The sequence below is a fragment of the Hylaeus volcanicus genome, unplaced genomic scaffold (genome assembly GCF_026283585.1).
Source record: "Hylaeus volcanicus isolate JK05 unplaced genomic scaffold, UHH_iyHylVolc1.0_haploid 12237, whole genome shotgun sequence".
Lineage (NCBI taxonomy): Eukaryota > Metazoa > Arthropoda > Insecta > Hymenoptera > Colletidae > Hylaeus > Hylaeus volcanicus.
This window is the reverse complement of record NW_026533172.1, coordinates 283,728-299,453: the sequence shown is the minus strand read 5'-3', so window position 1 is coordinate 299,453 and position 15,726 is coordinate 283,728. Positions and strand designations below refer to the sequence as shown.

General features: G+C 30.3%; 5 protein-coding genes and 1 long non-coding RNA gene across 10 annotated transcripts; 3 read left to right on the top strand and 3 right to left on the bottom strand.

Annotated features, from left to right (window-relative positions):
* The first annotated feature begins 216 nt into the window (after positions 1–216).
* LOC128883863 (uncharacterized) lies at positions 217–2,864 on the top strand. Of its 3 annotated transcripts, none has more exons than XM_054136697.1 (9): positions 217–327; positions 434–504; positions 577–804; positions 878–974; positions 1,044–1,138; positions 1,219–1,287; positions 1,335–2,187; positions 2,302–2,397; positions 2,450–2,864. In XM_054136697.1, the coding sequence occupies exons 5-9, from the start codon at positions 1,097–1,099 to the stop codon at positions 2,665–2,667; spliced, it is 1,278 nt and encodes a 425-aa protein (XP_053992672.1). In that variant the 5' UTR covers positions 217–327; positions 434–504; positions 577–804; positions 878–974; positions 1,044–1,096; the 3' UTR covers positions 2,668–2,864. The 3 variants fall into 3 exon arrangements, with proteins under 3 accessions (XP_053992672.1, XP_053992670.1, XP_053992669.1); XM_054136695.1 differs by having other exon boundaries at positions 1,057–1,138; positions 1,219–1,267; positions 1,507–2,187; positions 2,450–2,667; XM_054136694.1 differs by having other exon boundaries at positions 1,057–1,138; positions 2,450–2,667.
* A 641-nt stretch (positions 2,865–3,505) lies between these two features.
* Positions 3,506–5,952, bottom strand: LOC128883864 (asparagine--tRNA ligase-like). Its single transcript, XM_054136698.1, has 15 exons — positions 5,806–5,952; positions 5,686–5,755; positions 5,531–5,632; positions 5,407–5,474; positions 5,251–5,345; positions 5,125–5,191; positions 4,979–5,063; positions 4,710–4,925; positions 4,567–4,653; positions 4,284–4,508; positions 4,106–4,234; positions 3,976–4,041; positions 3,849–3,920; positions 3,694–3,782; positions 3,506–3,646 (listed from the first exon to the last, which is right to left on the bottom strand). The coding sequence occupies exons 1-15, from the start codon at positions 5,883–5,885 to the stop codon at positions 3,565–3,567; spliced, it is 1,533 nt and encodes a 510-aa protein (XP_053992673.1). The 5' UTR covers positions 5,886–5,952; the 3' UTR covers positions 3,506–3,564.
* A 543-nt stretch (positions 5,953–6,495) lies between these two features.
* Positions 6,496–9,737, top strand: LOC128883770 (uncharacterized). Its single transcript, XM_054136460.1, has 11 exons — positions 6,496–6,833; positions 6,906–7,216; positions 7,279–7,364; positions 7,487–7,563; positions 7,627–7,665; positions 7,747–7,809; positions 7,872–8,066; positions 8,142–8,196; positions 8,244–8,334; positions 8,400–8,480; positions 8,552–9,737. Exons 1-11 carry the CDS (start codon positions 6,581–6,583, stop codon positions 8,690–8,692), a joined length of 1,392 nt encoding a protein of 463 aa, XP_053992435.1. The 5' UTR covers positions 6,496–6,580; the 3' UTR covers positions 8,693–9,737.
* Positions 9,738–10,957: 1,220 nt separating this feature from the next.
* On the bottom strand, positions 10,958–11,518 carry LOC128884457 (uncharacterized). Its single transcript, XM_054137888.1, has one exon. The coding sequence runs from the start codon at positions 11,516–11,518 to the stop codon at positions 10,958–10,960; it is 561 nt and encodes a 186-aa protein (XP_053993863.1).
* Positions 11,519–11,638: 120 nt separating this feature from the next.
* Positions 11,639–13,703, top strand: LOC128884163 (uncharacterized). 3 transcript variants are annotated; one of them, XM_054137286.1, is made up of 11 exons: positions 11,640–12,121; positions 12,179–12,220; positions 12,269–12,322; positions 12,374–12,529; positions 12,595–12,686; positions 12,731–12,781; positions 12,843–13,101; positions 13,211–13,240; positions 13,297–13,356; positions 13,403–13,518; positions 13,591–13,703. In XM_054137286.1, exons 1-7 carry the CDS (start codon positions 11,891–11,893, stop codon positions 12,859–12,861), a joined length of 645 nt encoding a protein of 214 aa, XP_053993261.1. In that variant the 5' UTR covers positions 11,640–11,890; the 3' UTR covers positions 12,862–13,101; positions 13,211–13,240; positions 13,297–13,356; positions 13,403–13,518; positions 13,591–13,703. The 3 variants fall into 3 exon arrangements, with proteins under 3 accessions (XP_053993259.1, XP_053993261.1, XP_053993260.1); XM_054137285.1 differs by having other exon boundaries at positions 13,403–13,703; XM_054137284.1 differs by lacking the exons at positions 13,211–13,240; positions 13,297–13,356; positions 13,403–13,518; positions 13,591–13,703 and having other exon boundaries at positions 11,639–12,121; positions 12,731–12,869.
* Positions 13,704–14,348: 645 nt separating this feature from the next.
* On the bottom strand, positions 14,349–15,688 carry LOC128884164 (uncharacterized). The gene is made up of 3 exons (XR_008459262.1): positions 15,159–15,688; positions 14,680–15,089; positions 14,349–14,625 (listed from the first exon to the last, which is right to left on the bottom strand). It is a non-coding gene; the product is annotated as an uncharacterized LOC128884164 (long non-coding RNA).
* Between the last annotated feature and the right edge of the window lie 38 nt (positions 15,689–15,726).

Here is a 15,726-nt window from a genome sequence, read left to right as displayed (position 1 = left end):
ATTATTATGAAAAACATTTTGAACAAAATTAGAGTATGGAGACTTTCAACTGGCATCTTAATTCAACGACATAAAAGTTATTGGTATTTACTATTTGCAAAACTACATTAATAGAAAAAATAAATTTTTGAATGTCTGGTACAAGAAATATTTTTTATTATCAATTTTTTTTATTTAAAGTATTTAAATTAGTTAAATAGAAGTAGTTTTAAATTAGTTAAATAGAAATAGTTTTAAATTAGTTAAATGAAAACATTTTTAAAATTGTAATTTTTATTTCGTCTATTTTCTTATCTTAACAAAGGATTCTAAAAAAAAAATTTAAAGGTAACATATTCTTTTTAAGATTTTAAAAAAATCTTATCCAATTTAATTGTTGATAATTTTAATCGTGTTCTCCATTCTTTTTTTTATTTTACTTTTTTTTTTTTAGTTCAAAAGACTACAATCTTTTTTAAAAAACATTTTTACCTTTGTTTTAGAGTGTGAATTTAATGAATTCAGGTATCTTCAATCATCCTATGCGTTATTTAGCTGTATTTCTTTCAATACAGTAATTGTTTTTTTTTTTTTTAGACAAGAATGATCAGAAAAAAGTCAAAAACATGATGGCGTTGACCAAGTTGATGGCAGCAATAGATAAAATGGAACAGAGTTTCGAATATCGATATTTTCAGCTCTATCCTTTAAGACAAAAAATTTATATTATATGTGGTGTATCGACCTGGCTTCCTATTGCATTTAGTCTTTTTGCAGTGCCTCTGCTATTTTGCATGAATTTACAGTTGCTTAAAAATTGTATTGGTAAGGATGATGGTACAAGGTTTTAATTTTTGACGAAAACTTTCATTATGTTCTCTCTAAATCTATTTTAAAGGGATCGCACTTTTTTGGCTTGGTCTTCAATGGGTTTTTTTAAGTCTTCTAGCCCTCGTTCATTCCTGCACAATGTATCCTAAATTACTAAGGATCAAGTATGTTTCGCATTTCATGTGAAAATTAAAGGCATATTATTTCGACTACAAAAATATGTTTTCAACAAGAATTGTTTTTTAGTATTTTATCTTATTTACCAAGTAAACTAGAATTTTTTACAATGGGTATTTCCATTTTACTTGTTTCGATTTTTCTTCTAAAGGTAACTTATACTTCCAAAAAGAAAAGATATCATAAGCTTTGTTTATTATTTAAAACATCTTATTAATTTTCTTTCGTTAGAACAAGAGCAATTTCAATATTCCCGCAATATCGATCATACTTCATTTAAGTGCGATCTTTTTAGTAAAAGTAATACATAATTTCAAACAACACCAAAACAAAATGTGATTGTGTAGAGTTTATTAATGAAAACAGAAAGGCATTTTTTAAAACTTCTTATGACTATTTTTTTTATGGCAGCTCTAATATTTTATAACCTCATCTTTATATTTTTGAACTTAGATGATCTATCCACCTTTAACGACCTGACGCTCCAATTTTATATTAAATTTTTTTTATCTTGTTCAGGTTTATGCTACTCATGTATGTGGTTATGTATCAGCCTTAATTTTTATAAATTGGGACAAAAACACAACAAAACACAAAATTCCCGTTTGCCTTGGTTTTCAAATTTTTATTTACGATTTGTTGCTGCCGTTACCATGCCACCTTTTTTGGTAACACGAAAAACATTTAACATGAATCGTTCAGTTGATTCTGTTCTCGAAGATTCTGAAGAGCATAATTTTTTACCTTATACAACGATTGATGCAAACGATCATTTACTCTTTATTGATTATAAAGAAAAAATTTATTTAAACCAACGCGAAACCAGTGTAACGCAAGTCCAACCAGCATGTCTTTCACTCCATTTACTCGAAAATAATACCCTTTCTAATCATTTTAAAAAAAATCAGTCGCCTTTTATGTTTTTCTTTGATTTCTTTCGTAAAGTATCATGTCAACGTTTTTATTACCGTTTTCATTCTTTCACAACAAACTCTTTTTTTTTAAGTGCATGTGGATCTACTTTGATAACTTTTCTTACTCTTTTTTTATGTATTGATATTTGGTTTCCCAAAATTTTTTCTTTTCACTTCCTTCATCGATATATTATTTATTCTTTAATCAACACGTATTCACTGTCCAACAAAATCCAATCTCCGCATTTTTCTTCCTCTTTCAATGGTTTTTCGTCAACTGCTTCACGTAAGTCACGACCTTTTGAAAGAAAACGTCGAATCATTCTATTCAACAAAATCTTTTTCAATGCTTTCATAAACTGTATAATTCAAAAAAAATACTTTTGTTTGTTTTGTGTAGAATCGGTGCTTTTTTTTTGTTGGGTTTTTTTTTATGCACTAGGAATTCTTCTTTTAACGAATTCCGGTGTCATGATTTTTGGTCAATGGATTGATTGTACGTTTAAGACGCTTCAACTTCATCTTTTTTTAATGCACACTCTCAATAGTTATCTTATTTGGTTCCCTTTCAATGTTGAATCGGAATCAACTTTTCGACTTAAAATACCCTGATCATAATCTGTTACTGGATTTGTACAAGATGACATTTGACCAAGTACAACAAGCCCAGTTTTTTTTTGACAAAGTATTACATGATCCGACTCGAACGTATTGCACACCCAACTTTGCCGATTGTCATAAACAAGTAAACAATGTCAAAAGTTGATCAAGCTTCATTTAAAAATGAACTTTTTACTCTACAACAAGCAATACAATTTATTGCTCTTTACCAATATATACGACATGAATGATAAAAGACATTCTTTTTTTCTTTCAATTCTTTTTTCTTCCACTTTTTTCTTTTCAAAAACTGTCAAAGATTTTAAAATTCGCCATTTGAACATCCTGGTAGGGTTTTGCGTAACGTTACGCGTAAGTGCTAAGACAAAAAAACCAATCCTTTTTAGAGGCTACAGAGTAAAGGGACATAGATAACAGTCGACGATTGTAAAGCGTTGTTGTCTATTAAAACAACACTTTATTAAAACACTTTTCTAATACGCTTCTAGTGCAGTAGTGTGATTATTAAAAAAAACGTCCTTTCTTCATGAATTCCTTACCGCTTTGACTCGTAAAAAATAAACAAAAAAGGAATTCATTCTTGGTACTAGGGTGTTTCTGTGCTAAAATTAAGGAAAAAGAAATCCTTGTTAAGAAAACTCGTAATCAAAAAAAAAGTATCATTAGCCTCAAGAACCCATTAAATTTTTCAAATGAACAATTGATAATTACAGTAGATCAAGTTATGAAAAAATGGAATTGTACTTTAACAAAAAAACAATTAACCGTTACAGCATTGAACGTTCTGACATGACAAAAATTGTTCATTATGCGATGTCATCTTGAAAGGAAATACTAAAGGAAAACTAAGTTTTGTTGCTAGTTAAACCATTTCAAAAAAAAAAATTATTTCGACACTATTTTTAAATAGATTTATACCCAATGCAGCACAATGAAAAGTGTCTAGTTTTTGTTTTGTATAAGCTTATTTTTCAACTGTGAAGGTAAAAACAAAAAATTTAAATTTAGTATAAAGTCCTATGAAAAAGTTCAAGGTTACACTTCAAAATTCCGCATGTCCCACATATCTGGGATACGGAATGACATCGCGAATGTTGTCAACACCCGTAACAAGCATAATAAGTCTGTTATAATAAGAGTGTTTTTTTTTTTTTATTTATTTATCAATTACCGTTCAAACCCTAATCCAAAGCCGGAATGTGGAATTGTTCCGTATTCACGAAGTTGTAAATACCACCAGTAAGACTCTTTATTTAAACCCTAAGACAAAATAAAGCATGATTATGACAAGGTTTCACAACTTTGAACACTAATGATTTTAAAAACCTTTTCTTCCAATTTCCTCTCTAAAATTTCAAGATTGTCTTCCCTTTGCGATCCTCCGATAACTTCCCCAATCTAAAGTCAACATTGTTAAGTTAATGTTTGTGTAATAAAAAAGTGGAAAAATGACCTTAGGAACCAGAACGTCCATCGCAGCAACTGTTCTCATATCAGGTTGTTGCTTCATGTAGAATGACTGGAGAAGATTTGAGAAAGTAAAAACAGGTTTAAAAGAAAACTTATAAATTTTGCGTATGTACTTTTAAATCCTTAGGATAGTCGAACACAATAACAGGTTTGTTAAATATTATTTCAGTAATAAATCGTTCATGCTCTGCTCCTAAATCCATGCCCCACTCAGGTTTGATTTCAAATTTATCACAGTGTTTCTAAAAAGGCCATTTTCTGAATATTACGTTACAATACAATAAAAAATACCTCAAGCAAAACAATAGCATTTGTATACGAAAGGCGTTCAAAGGGTTCAGCAATGATATTTTCCAAACGTCTTATTAAACCTTTCTCAATATTTTCATCCAACCAAAGTAAATCTGGTTGACAATGTTTTAAAGCCCAAGTAACACAGTACTTTAAATAGCTTTCAGCGCAATGCATATTGTCATCAAGATTGGCAAAAGCTAATTCAGGTTCAATCATCCAAAACTAATTTGATTAGTCAACATTACGAAATCAACAAAAAATTTGAAAACACACAATTCACCTCTGCAAGATGTCTTGATGTGTGTGAATTTTCAGCTCGAAATGTTGGCCCAAATGTATAAACATCACAAAGACTACAACAGTAGTTCTGTTAAGTAAGACCACAAATGAAAAACAAGAAAATCCGTTGAAAAGTTTTATGACCTCGACGGATAATTGTCCAGAAACTGTTAAAAAAACTTTCTTAGTGAAAAAGTCTTTTTTGTAATCTACAAGTGTTTTATTGGTAGCTTTATCGTAATATGTCGGTATTTTAGATGCATCGTCGTCAAGTAATGTTGTGACTTGAAACATTTCTCCAGCTCCTTCACAATCGGAATCAGTAATGATTGGTGTGTGTACATAAAGAAATCCTTTTTTCTAGTAAAAGAAACTGAATGTTGACTTTTTAAAAATTGTATATGGTTTCATACATGGAAAAAGGAATGCGTTGCCATCGCCATATTCGATCTGATTCTACTGACGCATCCCATCAAGTTCGAGCGAGGTCGAAGATGACTAAACAAATTCAAAAACCCCTGCTATTGTATTAGAAATATTTTTATTTAACCACTATTACAGAATACTTCTTAGAAATTCCCGTCCATGTTGCTTTTTACTTAAAGGATATTTGGCTGCGTTGGTTTCTAATTTCATTTAAAAAAAATAAAGAAACTTTTGAAATAAACGTATTTTATTTCCTTACTTCCATAATTGATAAATGAATGTTTTTCCTTATCATTTAAAGCTAATTCAATATGTTGGTTTTTTCCAGGGGATTTTGTCACAACACCAGTAAAGCTGTTTTTATGGTAAAAGGAATGATGAAATGTCGAATCATTAAATTAAAAATACACAATACCAAAATGAACATCCTGTGCCACATTTTGTAAGGGTCTCAAAATCTGGAATATCTTTTGTTACAATTATCTAAAAATTCACAAGAAATTTGTAACCGAACAAAAGAAGATTCATGTTCTTTCGACCTGCAGATTTCGAGGAGTGGAACCATCGCTTAATGTAATAAACACAAAAGATCCCCCTCCTTGAACACGAACGCTGCGTGACCATCCACATACTTTAATAATCTAAAGAAATAATAGTAGTGATCAATGATTTTCAATTCATTAATAAAATTGACTTGATCACATAGGCTCAAACCAAAGTTTTCACAGTCTAAAAGGCATTGTAATCGATATCTTTCGTTATAGCTAAAAGAAAATGCCAAATGTTAAGAAGTGAATCAAAATTTTTTTTACACCTTTGTGTTTCTTTGAGTTCACTACAAATAAGTGTATTACACTTTTCCTTATCACAACTTGTATCAATTTCTTTCAACATTGTTTAACGGTGGGCCGCTACTTTGACATCAATACAATCGTTTTATGTTTCTGGCGTAGATGTTCATTAGACTGTCCCTCTGACCAACTCACGAAGACAAAACAAATTCATCAAGGTTATTTGTAGACCTCATTCTTTTTTTATTTGTTCTTTTTTTGTCATCTCAATTGTCAGGATTTATAACAAGAAGCCTTTTTTTTTCTTTTCATACTGTAAACGACTGACATACTATTTGTTCAAATAAAAAGAATTAAAACAATCACAAAAAAATTTCAGCGTTTAAAAAATAATCTTAATATTAAAACGAGTTTTTTTTTTATAAAAAAATAATAAAACATTGTTTTCATGTTTTGGTTTAAATCAAAAAAAGTTTCATACAATCCATAAACCCGAAAAAAAATTTTAATAAAAGTGTCAATTTTTTTAATAAAAAAAAAAAATGATTATGATTTTGTAAAAAAATGGAGGTTTTCCAATTTCGCTAATTTTTTCTCCATGCTATTTTATCATAAAAATTATTGTTAACGATAATTTTCTTTTAAAGGTCTTGTGACTGAACCACAGCGTCAATACGAGTGAATCTTAAAAACATTTGTTTTTTTAATGATAGAATGACATAATAGAATATACATTTTTTTATTGTTATATAAATTATCTTGAATATTTCACTCTAAAAAGAATTGAAATATTATACGATGAAAAAAAATTGCAATGTGCCAAAACGAAACGGAACCTCTGAAGTTCAATCTCATCTCGTTGAAGAGGAGTGGTACCGTGTGACACAGAATTGTGTTTTTCAAATGCTCAACTCGTTTCGCAGCGAACCAAATGTTTCTAAAGCATCTCAAAAGATACAAATCTTTTATTACTTGTATAAGGCTTTAGTTTACCCTAATCAGTACGTATCACGGGAACATTATAACGACTGTATACGACTTATGGAGAATGGTAAGATACGTGTATCCTAACACTGGTCTTTTTTCTCTTAACGTGCAGTTTGTTTATCTTCATTCATTTCAGATTACAAAATACCCAAAGAAGTTTTGCCGGATTTAGTGTATACACTACTTTTTATTACCCAACAACTCGCCCAATTAAACACGGCATGTTCTCAAGCCGACCTACCTGATACACCACCCGTTGAGCCAACACTTTATCCCCCATGTGAAGATACAAACGAAGTCGCTTCCAACGGTGCACATGCTGCTCTTCCTAATTTTTCATTGACGAGAATACCAACTTGTTTATTATTTCAAAAAGCTCCCCTCAATACTTCCATGAGTTTTGAAACAACAACCCACAACTCTTATCCACCAGCAAAGCAATTCAATGTAATAATTTTTCATTCGACAGCTCTTCTTTTGACTCAAAGTTTTGATTCTTTTCACTTTAGATTGAAAATAATTCGTCACCTTCCCATTTTCTCTCAGAAAAAATTCTACCAGGATGTTTAACAGCCTCACCTAATTATCAATTTACGTAAGTTTTTGTAACGTTTTTAAAGAAAGGCAATATGGGGGTCGAATTTCGATTCAACGAAAGTTACTCTCAACGCTTCACTTTTTGCAAAAAAAAACATGATATCGTTTAATTGGGCTTAGAAATCAAATTATTGAAAATACACTTAAAATTTTGAAGAAACTCGTTGAAAAAAATTCTTTGGAAGAAGATAAAAAAGGTAACGAGATGGAAAATAGACTCAGGAACACTAAAAGAATGCTATTCTTTTTTTCTAAAATAGAAAGAGATAGTCTTACCGTTACTTCCCCCCGTCTTCCTGGTATAAAAAGAAAACAAAAAAATCAAAATTTTTTACTTTTCTCTTTCCATTTTGCTTTTTGTTTTCTTTTATTGAATTTAGATAATAATATCGTACTAGAGACTGAAAGAATTAATGAAAAAAATATCGCAAACAAAATTCTGGGTAAAGATTATTATTTATTCAAAAGCTCCTTCATTTTTTATTTGTTGCGAAAAAATAAAAAGAGATTGAAAAATCATATAAAACGCATAAAAGAAAAAGTTTTTCAAAAGAGACACTTCAAAAAGATGAAAAAGCGAAGAAGGAAAATGAGAAACCATATAAAACAATAAGAGTCTCTAACGCATCCTATCGTTCTGTTTCGGACACTGAGGATGACTCCCAGTCATGCTTTCGGAATTTCGCTCAAATACTTTGCGGTAAAAACGTTGATAGTCGTTGTTTTTACAAGGTTTCTCTTTATACGAATTTCAAAATTCTTTAATTGTATATAGAAGATAAAGTGGAAAATGGTGTATCTAGAAAAGTTGCAATTTTACGATCTGACAGGTTGGATAAAATTGTGTATTTGATGTTTAACAAACTTAGTAGTATAGCCCAGATTCCTTTTTAGCGACTTCTTTTGATAAGATTAGCATGAAGACGTTTCAAGACAATTCCAAGTTTTATCATTGGTTAAAAAAAGAGGTGATTCAATTAATTGTTGATAAGCAAATGCTTTATAATCGAATTGATTTTTGGGATATGAACAGGAAGAAACGTTTATTTCCATTTATAACAGATGGTGTGTTTCTCCTTTGGGCCCAGGAAATAGTTGGAGTGAAATCATTTACGTAAGAATGCCTTTTGTTGTACTTTGAAAAAATAAAAATTCATTTACTTTTTTTCATATTTTGTTTTGTAGGAAATGTATCAAAGCGGGTATTGTCGTACAAGACAACAATGCCGCGATAAATTAAAGCAACTTATTCAATCCAAACAAGCGGTCAAAACAAGTTTAGGTAAAATTATTTGTGTTGGGAAAAATTCGGAAGCTTCATCATGATTTTGATACCTTCAAACTATGGCATCCTTATAAATATTTCAAACGATAACGGTAACGGGAGGTGTATAAAGTTGGATAGGTTGTGGAAGAATTTTTTTGTTTTTTAATTGAAATATATTGATGAATCGACTTTTAGAAGTTGACGAAACTTTTTGAAAACAAGAATCGAAGCATACAGTAAATCTTTTCATTACAGTATGCGTAAAATGATCATAATATGTGTGACAATATTTATGAGAATGCCACAAAAAAAGAAATGCGAGCAGACTGAGAGAGAATCCCCAGGCGCAAAGACTGTACGTTTCTGAAGAAAAAGAATGACTGGCTGTATTCTGAACTAACAAAAAACTAGCATTCCAAAACATCCAGACACTGAAGGATAAGCATGCTACTCCTGATATCACACATATGAAACAAGGAAGGGCACAATAGTTACCAATAACATTTTGAGCTTCTTTTTCTTGCGCAATGTCTACTAAAAGATTTAAAACATTATTAGCACTCTGTGATGACCTTTTATCCACAAAACTCGATTTCCAATCATTTATCTTGCTAGGTTTCAAAGCTAATGATGGCGCTACTTGGACATTCGACTGATTACTTAAATGTGACCCCCAGGGAAATTGCGCTGTTTCCAACGCCGTATTCTTACAATTTTTAGAATATTCACTTTTGATTTCATAATCTTTCACAGTTATCAGCTGCAAGCTAACGGTTGTCGGTGCCGATATAACATTATTCAACTTTCTGTTATCAAAACATTCCGTCTTATCAACAAATGAATGAGATATGTCTTCACATGAGCCTGTTGTACTTTGAAAAGAATTTTTAAGATTTTCTTCTTTCATATCATATGTTTTGTTTATTATAGTGTCCTGTGGTAAAATATATTTCGTTACTGAAACAACATCACTACTCATTTTGTCATTTAGAATAAAACATTTTTTTTTCAAACCTTTTTCTTCGTAGGTCACTTGTTTGTATTCATGTTTTATCGCGTCGCGTTGAACTAAAATTATTTATAATTCTTGCACTAATATTTTCATTTACCATTTCTATCTTTTGTTGACAATTTTTTTAAAATTTCACAACTAATCTTTTTGATAATTCAAACTGATTTCATACTAATGGTTTTTTAACACAACATGGATATGATGAAAGAAAAATATTTGCCAAAGTTTGCGAACCGGGTGGTGTTATAGATTACTAAAAAAAATTATCAATACAAAAAATCATTTATTTGTTTGACATTGGAAGGCGGTAGATGTTACAAACTTGACGGTATGGCATTCCTATTTTTTTCATTTAAAAAAAAAAAAAAAGGGAAGAAAGCACCATCCAAAGTTTTATAGCACCTTTAAAGTAACAAATTATACAAAGTGTCATAACTTTTCTAATTTCAATCGAAACAAGTTGTTTCCATGAAATCAAACGACTTTTAACAAAGAAAAAAGGTCAACAAAATTGTATTAAGGTTTGAAATAAAACATGGAATTTTTTTTTATGGTAGGAAATGGGTATTTTCAATTTCCTTAGCGTGTAAGTGAGTGAACGTTCAATGTTCCGTAAAAAAAAGAATTACAGACTGAAGTTATTAGTAAGAATTTAAAAATGGTATACAGATTTTCTTCAAGTACTCGTTTCTTTGACATAAAAATTAATGTCATTATTCAACAGTTATCTACCCTTTGCAAAAACAATTTTTTTAAAAATGTCTTGACACTTTATTAAAGTAAAATAACGATAGGAAGCCTTACTTAGTATAGCAGTCATCTTTTCCCTAGTCAATTTAACACATCAATAGAAAAACAAAATATTGTCAAATTTTCTCGAATACAATTATCAAGTAGTTGCAATTTCACTTTTTTAATTGTTTCCATGAAAAGAAACAGTTTTTTAAAAAACGCCATACTCAAATAAACGATAGACACCAAAAAGTACTAAGAACATTGACGTTGTTCCCGTCATGAGGTGAAAAATAAAAGTTATGATGGTGGCAATGACAGAGAGGAATTCATTCAATACATTACAAATCCTTAAATTAGAAGTTGACTCATTCTTTTTTATGAAAAGATTTGTCAATCCTTTTAAAAACGAATGAATATGAATGAGTGATAGACTGATATTTTTTATCAAGTTAACAAGATACCATGATCTGATTTCAAATTTGGTTAATAATCAAAAGTTCTAATTCAAGTCGGTCAACTTCAGAGACTCTTGGCACGATTGACAAATACAAAACGACAAAAATCTTCATATCAATACTTATTCTTGCTTGTTATGTTGGCATATAGAATCCTTTTGAGTATCTTTACAACATGCATAACCCCAACACGACCGAGAAGTATCGTAATAAGAACCCCAAACATTGGCGTGACCGTTCTGAACAACGTCTTCTTTGTATTTCGATAAAACTTTAAATGTGGTACTTGCTGATAAGTGCCTTGTTTTTTGTTTCTTCTGATGGTTTTTAACAAATCGTTCATTGCGTTTTCGTTTTAAGTGGTTTGGTAAAATAAGCCCAACTGAACTATCTTTTTGAGCTTTTGCACTAAATGTGTTCAAAATGGAATTAGACTGTAATGTTTCAGTAAGACGTTTCGACTCTTCTAATTGTTCGTGTTCTTTTGTTCTTAAAGTTTTACGTAACTCTTCGATTTGAACTTCATGTTTTCGACGTTCCAACATTTCCTTTTGCTTTTTTTCATTTTCTTTTGCTTGTTGCTCAGCTAACCAAATTCTTTCCAAGTTGACTAGATTTCCAGGATGAAACGGTTTATGATTGATAAATGCAATCGATTTGTTACCTACTTTACCAAGTAACATTTTTCGTGTTAAATGTTATAAAAAATAATACCAACACAACTTAAATGTACTTTTTACTGTTTTACTAATTTAAAAAACAGATATTGAGTAAGGTTATAATTATTTTTGTTTGTAAAATTATAAACAAAAAAAAAAAAGTCAGTGTAAATTTTATTATTCATTACATTAGTTTTTTAAAAAAAAGCATACAGTTTTTTTTTTTTTTTTTACTCGGTATAAAAATTTTTTTTTTAACAAACTGTGCCCGATTCTACGTGCATTAAATATGATTAATATTAACAGTGAAAACAGAAAAATAAAAATGGAATTTGATTTACTCAAGCAGAGATAATAGTAATTGATATTTTTGTGACGGTAAAAGCTTAATGAATAATGACGACAACGTGTATATCACCATTTTCTGATGGTCTTTATTTTGACTGCAACATATGGGTACCTGGTGACGAATATCACGAGTTGACGTCGTCATCTAGTGGCAACTCGGAGGAAATAGACAAAGAATCATATGAAGAATACGCAAGCGAAGATAATTTTTCGGAAGAATCGGTTGAAAAGCAGAAATACGTTGAAAAGCCTAGTTTAAACGAGATTCTCAGACAAAAGGTTTTTTTTTTTTGTAATCTTGTATCACTGATTTTTATTACTGTTTCTGTATACTAGCAATGCACAAAAAAGCTTAGTGAGGGTTTTCGAAACTTATGTGTAAGGCGATCTTCGTTTCACTCGATAATTGACCTCTTATTTTACTAGAACGAATCTGGCAAGGCGAAGACAAGCTCTCTAATTAAGCTCGCGCAAAAAGCTGTATGACTCAAGAAAGAGTATCGATAGTTAGCATTTTATTATGTTTCTCAGGGATTTGCACCATCTAAGAAAGAAGAAAATAACTTTTTAGAGACATGTGGAGAAAAAGCTTCCTATCAAGAGTTTACAGAGTGGTTGCTGTCTATTGCACATTTAGAAGATTCCGTAAATGAATTGAGTCGCTTTTTTAAACATTTTGATCATAATGTATGTCATTTTAGTACACTTGACATTTTAGTGAAAGGCTTATTTTTTCTTCTTCTGGGTTTCAGAAATCTGGAAAATTGTCCCGTAATCAAATAACGTTTATTTTAAAACACCTAGGTGACCATTTGACGAATGAAGAAATAAATTTCCTACTAAAGTATGTTTCGCATTTTAAAAAATTAATTTAATAAAAGGTTTTAGAAGTGCAAACCAGAATTCTAATGAAGTCGATTATTCCTGTTTGGCCAAAATGTATGTTTTGCCTTGTTCATGAGTCTCTTTAATTGAATATTTGCGATTTTTTTATCAATAGGATACTCATAAACAAATGAAACAAGCATTAGTAAAAATGTTGTACCTTTTAGATTATTAAAAAACAGAGTAATATCGACATTTTCATATAATTATTCATCTACGCCTTTTGCGGGCGGGAGTACATACACAACTTTTTAATAAAATTTTTGAATCACAACACGAAAATGTTTTCATTCAATGCTCGAAAAATTGGCTTACTTTTTTTTTTATATATTCTACTAAGCTGTTTGACAAGTTCCCCAAACGTTTTGTGTCAGGTATTTATCAATCATAGTATTTCTTTTTAATAGTAGAATTCAACTACAAATATTGCATTAGTAGTTTATACTATGTTTTGAAATAATAATTGTTAATTTCTTTTGGTAGGATTCAGGTGCAAGTAAAGAAAACAATCAAGTTAGTGCAAAAACAGTGCCAAAAAGTTATATAAAATAGTATATATATATATATAGGGTGATGCAGTCGCAAGATATCGTATTTTAGCTGAAATGCTTGTGGTGCAAACCCGACTTGTAAGTATTTATCAGTAGATACACTGTACTTATTGGAATATCCTAGGCACTACAACTGGCTCAAATGGAAAAAAACGTAGCAGAATCTAAACAAAACAGTTGAATGCATCAATGTTATTCTCTTATGTTTAAATAATGTAAATTATACACAGTAATAAATTGGTAATAAAAATGAAAAAAAAGGCAGAAATAATTGCAATACTAAATCACTTTGTTACGTCTTTCATGTTTTAGTTAAATAAATCAAAAAGTAAATCTGACCCAAGTACCTAGTTAATTACTGTGACTACTATGATTAAAAGTGTTCTATTTTTTCAAAACGAATTCTGTTTTTGGTAAGCTTTTTGTAGTTCTACTTTTGAGTCAATGACTGCGGGTATTCATGTAACTAGCGTACTTGAGAACCAAGTAAGAATATACTAAAAGAAAAAACATTGTTGTGTAATCAATTCATTTTGCTTTTTATTACGATTTTAGCACGAAAAAGCTTTCCAAAAGCAAAAATGTGTATTTCTTGCTTCAAAAAAACTTTTCGGAAAAAAAAAGTCACGCGGAACTAGATGGTATAAAGATGTTGGATTAGGGTTTGTGACTCCAACTGAAGCAAAAGAGGGATCTTATATCGATCGCAAATGTCCGTTTACTGGTGATGTTTCGATTCGAGGACGCATTTTAAAGTTAGCTTTTATAAAAAAACGCTCGGGTTATATCTTGTTGTTTTATAGAGGAATGGTTATTTCTACTAAAATGAAACATACCATTGTTATCCGAAGACATTATTTGCATTATGTTCAAAAATATAACCGTTTTGAAAAACGACATAAGAATATGGCAGTCCACTGCTCGCCTTGTTTTACGGTAGCGGAAGGAGATATTGTTACTGTTGGCCAGTGTCGCCCGTTATCGAAGACAGTTAAATTTAACGTTTTGAAAGTTGAGAAGAATCAAATTTTTGGAACGGCTAAAAAACAATTTAGAATGTTTTAATTTTGACTAATAAAAGTTTTTTGTTACAAGTTCACATTTATAAACCTTACAATCCAGAAAAAAATCTGAAACCTTTTGGAGTTTTAACACTAAAAAGGAATCAACGACTGTACTTAAGACTGCAAAGTTTTACACTTTTTTGATAAAATATTTTTTTTTGTAAAAATTTTTTTCAAATGTGGTAATTTACTTTGTCGTTTGTGGAAAAAAAAAGCATTTCATTATTAAAAGGATAATTTGTGCTAAGGTGGTTCAGCATTGAGTCTTTAACTTTTGAAAAGACTGAAATGAGAAAGGAATTCTAAATAAAGAAAGACAAAAATATTTCTGACTTACAGACGGTAACTATTGTAATTTTTTCAAAGCATTACAAAAGTCATATTTTTCAAGCAATCAGAAAACAAGCAAGATTTTTCAATTGTTTATCTGTTCTCTCGTTGATACAATTTTAATTCCATAGGAAGCTGTGTTTCATCATAAAGCTTATCGGAAAAATAGATTCGAAGTAAGCGACAATTGGGATGTAGTTGGACGCAAATCGTCTCAACAAAAGTTGTACCGTAGGCTTTTCTAACTAATTCGGGTAAATTAATTTGAATTTTGTTCCATCCCTTTTCAAGCCTTAAAGGTAAAGTACAAATGTCTGGCGTTATCCGAGCTGTATATTGAAAATTTGAGGAACGAAAACGAAGCTTTTTTTGCTGGTCATCAAAAACATGTACTTCAAATGTGAAATATTTCTCTATCTACAAAGAATTAAAATTAAAGAAAATCGTTTGTACATGGAAAACTTTTATAACTTGATTTCAACCTACATTTTTAACAAGAAATACTAAAAACGGAAGTTTTATCCCTAAGCTCGAATTCGGTTGCGGAGGGCAAGTAATAAAAGTGGATGAAAGTTCATCGGATGCTAACTCTAATACGTTACAATTGACCACATCATCTTCAGTAATGTTACATATAGAACCCTCCCCTAGATGACGTTTCCATATTTGCAAACAATGTGTTTGACCTGAATAGAAAATTGATACAAATCCTGTATGGTACACATTAGCAAGCATGATGAAGTTTTAATGGTAAATAGAGTGCTAACGCATTCTGTACGTCATGTCTTTTCTCTAGCGAAGAAGAAACAGATTTAGACACAGTTGAAATCAGTCTATGCTTCTTCATGTTTTGTATTCGTTTCTTAAAGCATACACGAAAAATGGTGGTATATTACGACACATGAAAAAGGAGTTATTTTTTTGGTTTAAAAATTTTTTTTTTTTTAATTTTGGAAATGTAACAACACTGTATTTGGAAAGATGAGAACAATTTGTTTCGTAAAGAACATGTTTCGAGTGACTCGCGAAACCTACAAAGAAACAAAAATGCTAA

Excerpts from the sequence above, each read along its gene's own strand:
- LOC128883863 (XM_054136694.1), top strand. Across the intron at positions 975-1,056 it reads CCTAAATTACTAAGGATCAA|TATTTTATCTTATTTACCAA; the intron begins GTATGTTTCGCA and ends ATTGTTTTTTAG. Across the intron at positions 1,139-1,218 it reads TTTCGATTTTTCTTCTAAAG|AACAAGAGCAATTTCAATAT; the intron begins GTAACTTATACT and ends TTCTTTCGTTAG.
- LOC128883864 (XM_054136698.1), bottom strand. The coding sequence starts at position 5,885 with ATGTTGAAAGAAATTGATACAAGTTGTGATAAGGAAAAGTGTAATACA. Across the intron at positions 4,235-4,283 it reads ATGCTATTGTTTTGCTTGAG|AAACACTGTGATAAATTTGA; the intron begins GTATTTTTTATT and ends TGGCCTTTTTAG. Across the intron at positions 3,783-3,848 it reads AGAGGAAATTGGAAGAAAAG|GGTTTAAATAAAGAGTCTTA; the intron begins GTTTTTAAAATC and ends ATTTTGTCTTAG.
- LOC128883770 (XM_054136460.1), top strand. The coding sequence starts at position 6,581 with ATGAAAAAAAATTGCAATGTGCCAAAACGAAACGGAACCTCTGAAGTT. Across the intron at positions 7,365-7,486 it reads TCACCTAATTATCAATTTAC|AAATCAAATTATTGAAAATA; the intron begins GTAAGTTTTTGT and ends AATTGGGCTTAG. Across the intron at positions 8,197-8,243 it reads GCAATTTTACGATCTGACAG|CCCAGATTCCTTTTTAGCGA; the intron begins GTTGGATAAAAT and ends TTAGTAGTATAG.
- LOC128884457 (XM_054137888.1), bottom strand. The coding sequence starts at position 11,518 with ATGTTACTTGGTAAAGTAGGTAACAAATCGATTGCATTTATCAATCAT.
- LOC128884163 (XM_054137284.1), top strand. The coding sequence starts at position 11,891 with ATGACGACAACGTGTATATCACCATTTTCTGATGGTCTTTATTTTGAC. Across the intron at positions 12,221-12,268 it reads AGGGTTTTCGAAACTTATGT|AACGAATCTGGCAAGGCGAA; the intron begins GTAAGGCGATCT and ends TTATTTTACTAG. Across the intron at positions 12,530-12,594 it reads TTAAACATTTTGATCATAAT|AAATCTGGAAAATTGTCCCG; the intron begins GTATGTCATTTT and ends TCTGGGTTTCAG.